At 36.5% G+C, this 9,533-nt stretch overlaps 1 protein-coding gene across 1 annotated transcript in view; it reads right to left on the bottom strand.

The window, feature by feature from the left end:
• The window catches only part of ADAMTS9 (ADAM metallopeptidase with thrombospondin type 1 motif, 9), a 155,259-nt gene that overhangs the window by 121,916 nt on the left and 23,810 nt on the right, over window positions 1-9,533 (bottom strand). Inside the window, exons 4-7 of the mRNA XM_008577537.1 lie at window positions 3,894-4,183; window positions 1,325-1,408; window positions 1,109-1,224; window positions 116-156 (exon numbers count right to left, since the gene is read on the bottom strand). Of these exons, the coding sequence (XP_008575759.1) occupies window positions 116-156; window positions 1,109-1,224; window positions 1,325-1,408; window positions 3,894-4,183 (531 nt within the window). The remainder of the gene's footprint in view (window positions 1-115; window positions 157-1,108; window positions 1,225-1,324; window positions 1,409-3,893; window positions 4,184-9,533) is intronic.

The raw sequence follows: 9,533 nt of genomic DNA, 5'->3' as shown, positions 1-9,533 counted from the left end.
GGGGGGGGGGGGGGGGGGGAACCAACAAAGATTTACTTTAAAAAGCAATTGTGGCTTCTAACAAAGACATGTAGTAAACTGTTTTAGCCGTAGAGGATATGCACAGAGGACTCACCTAAAGTATCACACTTGTCATGAGCTCTGCAGATATCCTGCCTGAAAGCAAAGCAGACTTAGGCCTTGACAACACCAAAGAGAATATGTCAACACAAGTAAACACTTTAGAGTCTTTTAGGCATTCACAACAGCACACATTTTAGAGGGGGAGGGTTACAGAAAAGCAGACTAACAAAGCCAGGGTTTCACAACTCAAAAAACATTTGGGAATCATTGATTTAAGAATAAAAGCTACATTAAGAAGTGTTTTGCTGCTGCCAGGGTAGCCATGGAGCAGTCAGAAACCTCTTCAACTAGTACATTTCCCAATACCTTGGAGTAAGTGATTCTAGTTTCATAAAGACTCTGAGAACATTCCGGAGAAGACCCTAAATGCTTTTCATTTAAGTTCACTTAGGAGGGTTTCTGACTGTATCAGAGGAGGCACAATTAGGCCAGCACCGCTGTACAACATTTTAAAGATTTTTGAGATAGTAGCTACTATTTAAAAATGGGGAGATTTAACATCTACAAGAACCCACATCTCTGGCTTCTTAAAAAATCACCAAATCTGGCAACACTGGACTCATGCCCCGCATGGCAACAACCCACTCAATCTGAATAGCAGCTAAATCTGTAATATAAGGGAATTTACTTTCAAGCCTGCCTAATACATTATTCCTTATCTGGTACCTATAGGTTTGTGGTTCTCAACCAGAAGTGATTCTGCCTCCCCAGGGGGCATTTGGCAATGTCTGGAGACACAGCTGGTTGCCACAGTTTAGAGGAGGGAGTACTAGTGATGACTACTAAACAGGGGCCAGGGATGTTGCTAAACATTCTGCAATGCACAGGGTGGTCCCCAGAGCAAAGAATTATCTGGTCCAAAATGTCAACAGTACCTAAATTGAGAAACCCTGTATAGTACTAGGGGCTGGCTGCCAGGAATGTATGAAACCATCCTATCAACCTGACTTGAAACAGAGATTTGAGGAATAAGAAATCCATATACCTTGTTACAAGAACGGCAGTATCATGCTGAATTCCACCTGGATAGTTCTTCGAGTGCTGCCACTGGCAAAAGTTTTTTAATGTTGTCTGAGCATTAAAAGATATGGAAGGTCCTTCCTAAACACAGAGAAGAATTATGGTAGGTCTGTTGTACTACCACCAATTAGATATGCCATTTCGGATACAGATAGAAGAAAAAAGAAAAAAACTTTATTACCTGTTCATTATGAATCACAACTAAGTTCACAATAACAATATTAATTAAATTTCCAATACTTGGGTCTTTATAGATAGAGGCTACCTGCAACCGAGATAAATTTTTCAAAGTTAATTGTGAACTCTGTGTAAACAATAAGCAATTCACTTCTTATGTTGGGTTCCACCTCTTTTTACGTTTCATGCAACATACGTATTTTGTAGTTCTGAATTTTCATTCATTCAACAAATTTTTTAAAAGTCTCTCCATAAAATTCATAGATGGCAGTTTTAGATAATGATGAATTTAAACAAGTTTCAATTTCAAGGTGTTTTTCTCTGAAATTGCATTGCCACGTGACTTAGTTCTCTATACCAAAATGTTGGATATTAATTTTCCATCAAGCTCTTTTTCCTTTCATTTGAAGTTCTGGATTGCCAACTTCTGGGATCCCACACTGACCATGTTTGCTAGTGCTTTATCTTTACTACCCTCTTGTGTCCTCAACAACCTGGTAACCTGTTTTTGGATTTTTTGCATTATTATAATGAATTGTGAGAGCCAACATTCACAAAGGCTTATTGTGGATGAGGTCCTTGCTGAAAACTGCATATGCATCTGCATTTAGTCCCCATAACAAAACTCTGGGCTAGGTACTGTCACAATCTCTGCCCAACAAAAGAGGAAACCAAGGCTTAGAGAAACTAAGTCACTTGTCCAAGGCTACACAGTGGTGAGTGGCAGACCCAGAACTCTCAACCTAGGTCAGTCTGACTCAAAGTCCACGTTCGTAATCACAATTCCTATGACAAATTTGGAATTATGGGGTGGAAATGGAGCTTTCCTTTACCTCCTCCTGCATAAGAGAGGGCTGAGGCACATTACACAGTGGTGAGTGGCAGACCCAGAACTCTCAACCTAGGTCAGTCTGACTCAAAGTCCACATTCATAATCACAATTCCTATGACAAATTTGGAATTATGGGGTGGAAATGGAGCTTTCCTTTACTTCCTCCTGCACAAGAGAGAGCTGAGGCACACAGGCCTGAGCAGGGGACTGGGTGGTAAGAGTGGAGTGGGCAGAGGCAGGGTTGGGGGTCATCAGGGAATGGTTCAAAGCTGTGAGGGGAAAGACAAGAAGCACTGGGGAGGGAAGAAGAAACCCTAAAGCAACATTCCCAAACATGGTTTCTGTCCACATTCATCTTGGGGAATGTATTAAAAGGTTGCTGTTCAGATAAATTAGAGCTGATCCATGAAATTGAATGTTATGCTAAAGCTTAAAATGAGTGAGAGTAGATCTGTATGGGCTACTATGGAACGATCTCTAACATTCCAAGAAAATAGCAATGTGTAAAACGGTGTATAAGAATGCTCCCTTTCTGTTTGAAAGAAAGTCATATATGCATACATATTTACTTTAAAAATGTGTAGTTTCACTGCCCCATATAGTGTCCATTCACCACATGTGGCCTCTGAGCACGTACAATGTGCCTAGCCCAAACTGATAAGTACTATGAGTGTAAAACACATACTGGATTTTAAAGCCTTAGTATATTAAAAAAAAAAGTTAAATATCTGAATAATTTTTGAAATGATAATATTTGAATATAAAATAAAGTACATTATTAAAATTAATTTTACTGTTTCTTTTTACTTTTCGTTAATGTGGCTACTAGAAGATTTAAAATTAAATATGTGGTTTGCATTATGTTTCTATTGGGCAGTGCTGGTTAGAAACCTATGCAAAAGTTTTTACCAAGGGTTGCTTCTGGGAAGAGGCCAGAGAGCCTGCATACAGGATACTTATTTTTTAGTCAGTAGGCTTTGGCTATGTTTGATTTTTACAATCATGCATATTTATTGTGTTTCCAACTCAAAACAGGAGTAGAAAAACAGAGTGAGAAATTCCTAGGCCTCACCTCACTGATACTTAATTAGAGGACTGAGGCTTTAGGAAGCTCCAAGGTGTTTGATTTTTACAATCATGCATATTTATTGTGTTTCCAACTCAAAACAGGAGTAGAAAAATAGAGTGAGAAATTCCTAGGCCTCACCTCACTGATACTTAATTAGAGGACTGAGGCTTTAGGAAGCTCCAAGAGTGACTATGAATCACAACCAGCATCCCAAAGTATCACTGAAGGCCCACACCCAGCTGTGCAAAGTTCCTAAGACAGAGAAAGAGCATTGGTTTTGGGAACTGGATAAGCAAAAGGTCCCATGCAATGGCTACAATACTCACTAGCTTTACCTGACCATGGGCAAGTGACCTAACTCCTCTGAGACTTGGTTTTCTTATCTACAAAATGGAGATGATAATCCCACCTAACAGGATTGCCAGGAGGATTAGAGATCATGCCTTTTAAGTAGGAAGCACACTGTCTAACACAGAATACACATGCAATATTGATAACTGTTATTGTCATTACAAAAAAATCAACCAATGAATAATCTCACGTTCTCTTCAGTCACTTGCTGAATAGTGGAAGTGCCAACCCTGAATGATCCTCCAAAGCACTGGATGGAAACCCATTCCCCAATGGTACATTTAAAGACATCATAAATCACCTTCTTTTGAATGTACTTACAATTGACATTAAGGTTAAAATATAGTGTTGAAGGTTTGCTCCGTGGTATAAAACCATTCTGTTATCTGCCACCACCATCACTTCTACAAACCGTGGATAGGATAAAAAACGTTTTGTTCTTCTGTGGGTCCTCTTTTCCCTTGTGCTGTCCGTCTTGTTCCCATAGGCAGAATACACCTTTGTTGCTAAGCCACTTTTTAATACCGCCACATCATCAGCCAGGTTATTCCTTTCTCCCCATTTTCTTGTTCTGGTTTTCCTCTTCTCTTCACTGTGACCATTTTTGTGTTCTGTAACAAGTCAGATGGCAATCATTACATTTCAAGCCACATCTACTTCATATTAAGAATTTAATTTGACACATCTTAAGATGATGCGTCTGTAGTCAAATTACGTACAAAAATAAGTCCTACATACTGTGGACTCTACAGGTGCAATTCAATCTGCTCTATCATCTAAATGACTAAAGATTTGAGATGAGCTTCCCTGAGAAGCTTACATAAATGCTCATTTAAGGTATTAGAAAATCAGGGAAACAATTGCATGTGATTCTTTTTGTTTGGTAACGAAAGCCTTGCTGGGATTTAAACGATTTCCATCTCATTGTTCTTTGCCATAGATACAGTATGGGCCAATAACGCAGCTACAGAGCTCTGAAAAATGGAAATGGAGATGTTTCACATATACCACTTTTGATATTCAATGAGATATAGTGTAAAGAAGTGCGAGAGGTGGGCAGGCTAACAGAGGATACAAAGGAACTACAGAAAACACACAACGAGGTAGTCTACTACCTTATTAGATCATTGTAATACTTGAAATATAAGAACAGAATCACTGCTATTCAATGCCTCTGAATTCTCAATTTATTTCAGGGTTCAGTGAAGGAAGCGGATTAAACTCAGAGAGTGTGGGCAGGCAGTTGGGGCCATGATTTATAACGTCAGATTGGCTCTACTTGTTTCCAGCACTTGCCTAGACCTCTTGGGTTCTACACAGTCTTGCTATTCGAAGGGTGGTCCATGAACTAGCAGCATTGGCAACACCTGGAAGCTTATTTGAAATGAAGATTTTTTACCTTCACCCCAGACCTGAATCCACATTTAACAAGATCCCTAGATAATTAGTATTTACACTTAAATTTTGAGAAGCACTTGTCTCAAAACTAGAACTTGGCTTGAAGTTATTAGTGGTGAAAATATCCAATTTTCATGTCATCAACCATACAATAAACAAAATAAGCATAAAAGTGCCTGCCAAAATACACTTTGAGTAAAAACAGAATTTAATCTATTATCTTGCCTATAAGCTAATAAATATACTATAAAGCTTTAATGCCACTAGCTTGTACTCTAAAATAGGCAACAGAATTGCAAGAAGTATGCTTACCTAACACCTAAGGAATAGAATTTGTTACACCAATACCCAAAAATTTTTTAAAAAAGTTAAATTGTAAGTGGGTTTACATTTGAAGGGCCCAAATATTTATGCCAAGATGTGTATTTTTGCCTGAGTTTAGTGTTTCAGTTGACTGTCTAACCTGTCAAGTAAGTTATATATAGTTCAACTACAGATAACGTGAGTATGCCAAAGCCTGGTACATAGCAGGATTCAACATTAAATTCTTTTTCTTCTCGTCTCTCTTTCAAGTGTATTCATGTATGTAAACCAATGCCATATAGGCAATTAGTCTGTTGTTCAATTTTTAAAGCATCAAATGAATATAAAATAGATACCAATCAAGTACCTACTCAGTGCCAGGCACTGGACTAGGTAGGCTCTTTTATATATGTTATTTCACATACTCCTTTCAGACTGAGAAAATTATCTCTATTTTACACATGAGAAAACGTCTCAAAGAGATTGAGCAACTTATGCAAAGTCACATGGCAGGAAGTAGAGGTATGAGGAATCAGGCATAGATTAGAAAGTCCTAAATAGTGTTCTTTTTATTAGGCAAGATTTCTCAATAGCTAGGGATTGAAAAGGGCTCATGATTTGGTTGACAGTTTCCAAACTGAATCTGAATTGGGAAGAAGATAGTGCCTAGTGGATATTTTCTGGGAGACTTGCTTTATACAATAGGTGCATGGAAGCCATGCTGAAAATTGAATGCTTATACATTAAGGTAATATGTCACTTATTTTGTGAAAAGAAATAATCCTTATTTAATGTCTCTGTAAGTATTTTAATTTGATTTATTACAATTGACAAAGTTTTAAAAGTTTTAGAAGTTTTACAGTCTCTATTGTTTTGCTATTTTCTATTGATTTCTGCTGTAAACTTTATTATTTCCTTCCTCTGCTTGCTTTAGGTTTAGTATGTTCTTTTTTTCCCCCTAATGTCTCAAAGTGGAAGTTTAGGTTATTGATTTAAGATCTTTCTTCTTTTCTTAATAGAAGTATTTACAACTATAAATTTTCCTCTAAGGACAACTTTAGCAGCACCCTGTAAGTTTTAAAATGTGTCTTCAATTTCACTCACCTCAAAGTATTTTCTAATTTGTCCTTTGATCCACTGGTCATTTAGGAGTGTGCTGTTTAATTTCCATGTAATTTTGAGCTTCCCATTTTTTTTTCTATAATTGATTTCTAATTTCATTACATTGTGATCAGCAACAATACTGTGTATTACTTCTATCCTTTTAAATTTATTGAGGTTTGTTTTATGGTTAGCATATGACCTACTCTGGAGAATGTCCTATGTGTACTTCAGAAGAACATATATTCTTCTTTTGTTGAGTATATTTTCCCATAGCTATTTGTTAGATGTAGTTGGTTTATAGTATAGGTCAAATTTTCTACTTCTTGATCTTCTGCCCAGGTGCTCTACTCATTATTGAAAGTGGGGTGTTGAAGTTTCCAGCTACTATTGTTGAAATTTTTATTGCTCCCTTCATTTGCCAGTTTTTCCTTCATGCATTTTGGTGCACTGTTATGAGGTACAAACATGTTTATAGTTGCTATATCTTCCTGATGAATTGACCCTTTTGTTATTATAAAACACTTTGATGAACTTTATTGTATCAGTAAGTGAAAGAAGCCAGTCACAAAAGATCACATATTATATGACTCTAGTAACATGAAATTCCATTATACAGAAATCTACAGAGATAGGAAGTAGAGTAGAAGCTGATTACAGCTGGGGTCGAGTGGGGAAATGGGGAGAGCTGATAGCTAAAAGTTACAGGGTTTCTTTCTCAAATGATAAAAATGTTATAAAATTGACTGTGATGATGGTTGCACAATTTGTGGATATATCAAAAACCATTGAATTGTACACATTAAATGAGTGAAGAACATGGTATTAGAATTTGTCTTCTGTAAATATTCTGATTTATTTTATTGGATTTGCCTAGGAAAAAGTATACCTATAGTGAGAAAAACACTCAGACAATGCTATACAGAATTCATTCTTTTTGACCACTAAGGGGAAAAAGTGTACTCTCTGAATAATCAGATGGGACTTGTGCATGGGAAAATGTGAGGATAAATCAAGGTGCTAATTGGAAACAAGGTGTACTTAAATAAAATTAAAGACATTAAAGCAATCCCAGCATCTCTGCATTCAATCTGTGTGACCCTGGGCAAGTCACTCTGTGCCTCAGTTTCCTCATCTGTGAAATGGGGATCATAATGATTCCTCCATTCGTATAACTTCGTATAATGTATGCTATACGAAGTTATTACGATCACATATTATATGACTCTAGTAACATGAAATTCCATTATACAGAAATCTACAGAGATAGGAAGTAGAGTAGAAGCTGATTACAGCTGGGGTCGAGTGGGGAAATGGGGAGAGCTGATAGCTAAAAGTTACAGGGTTTCTTTCTCAAATGATAAAAATGTTATAAAATTGACTGTGATGATGGTTGCACAATTTGTGGATATATCAAAAACCATTGAATTGTACACATTAAATGAGTGAAGAACATGGTATTAGAATTTGTCTTCTGTAAATATTCTGATTTATTTTATTGGATTTGCCTAGGAAAAAGTATACCTATAGTGAGAAAAACACTCAGACAATGCTATACAGAATTCATTCTTTTTGACCACTAAGGGGAAAAAGTGTACTCTCTGAATAATCAGATGGGACTTGTGCATGGGAAAATGTGAGGATAAATCAAGGTGCTAATTGGAAACAAGGTGTACTTAAATAAAATTAAAGACATTAAAGCATTAGACACAAAAAGGTTACAATTTCTAACAGAGAACAACCCATGCCAATTCTAATATTCCTGGAAGACATTTAATTTATGAGTAATCTGTGTTTCAAAAAAATAATTCAGTATACATTTTGTTGCATGAAGATGCAGGAACCAAATTACTTCTTGGAATTGAAAGCAACATCTAATGCATAATATTCCTCAGTCTGTTATCCATCTGACCCTTTCTCCCAAAGAGTTAGAATCATATTTCTTGACTTAATTAGCCCAACTGATTTCTAGGACATTAACCATTTGAGCAAGCAATGTTAAATTTAGCATTAACAATAGCATAAAAAATTGACAGTGTATCCTATATACCTACTCAACTCTCTTGTATCTGTATGGAACTGTAATAACAGAAAATAACTTCCACCAGGGGAGCACACACTGTCAGCATAAAAAAAAATCGTCCACATTTTTCTTTAGTGACCTTTTACCATAACAGAATTGAGGCTAGAGCTTCAGCAATTTGTGATTTCACTTTGCTAACAGTTTTATCAGAATGGGCTACACAATGAAATTTCACTCTCATGGAAAGCACAATACGAATAGTCTGTGTATTCTTGCTCTTCTTTTTTCTCCCTCATATGTCGATTTATTATTAATTTTAAATAACAGTTTTATTAAGATATAATTTACATGCCATGAAATTCACCCTTTCAAAGTATACAATTCTGTGGTTTTTAGTATACAAATAGAGTTGTGCAACCATTGCCACTATCTAATTTTAGAATATTTTCATCACCCCAAAAAGAAATCCTAACCCTATCAGCAGTCACTCCCCAGTCTCCCTTCTCCCCAGACCCTGGCAATCACTAACCTATATTTCCTATGTTTTGTATCTATGGATTTGCTTATACTGGCACATCATATAAATGGAGTCATACAATATGTGGTCTTTTGTGTCTGGCTTTTTTCACTTAGTGTAATGTTTTTAAGTTTCATTCATGTTGTAGCATGTATCAGTATTCCATTACTTTTTGTTGCCAAATATTCCACTGTATGGATATACTACATTGTTTATCCATTCATCAGTTGGTGGACATTTGGGTGGACATTCAAGCACCCGACTGAATAATGCTGTTATGAACATTCATGTATGAGGTTTTGGGTGGATATATTTTTACCTCTCTTGGGTATATACATAGGAGTAGAATTGCTGGCTCATGGGTAATTGTATGTTCAACATTTTGAGGAACTGCCAAATTGTCTTGTTATGAACATTCATGTATGAGGTTTTGGGTGGATATATTTTTACCTCTCTTGGGTATATATATAGGAGTAGAATTGCTGGCTCATGGGTAATTGTATGTTCAACATTTTGAGGAACTGCCAAATTGTCTTCCAAAGTGCCTACACCATTTTCTTCTTGACGTTCAACCAAATACGACACTCAGAAACAGGACATCATTTTTTGTGTGTTTCTT

Source organism: Galeopterus variegatus, unplaced genomic scaffold (assembly GCF_000696425.1).
Source record: "Galeopterus variegatus unplaced genomic scaffold, G_variegatus-3.0.2 Scaffold1529, whole genome shotgun sequence".
NCBI lineage: Eukaryota > Metazoa > Chordata > Mammalia > Dermoptera > Cynocephalidae > Galeopterus > Galeopterus variegatus.
The sequence above is the reverse complement of the archived record's forward strand: the minus strand, read 5'-3'. Positions and strand labels throughout refer to the sequence as shown.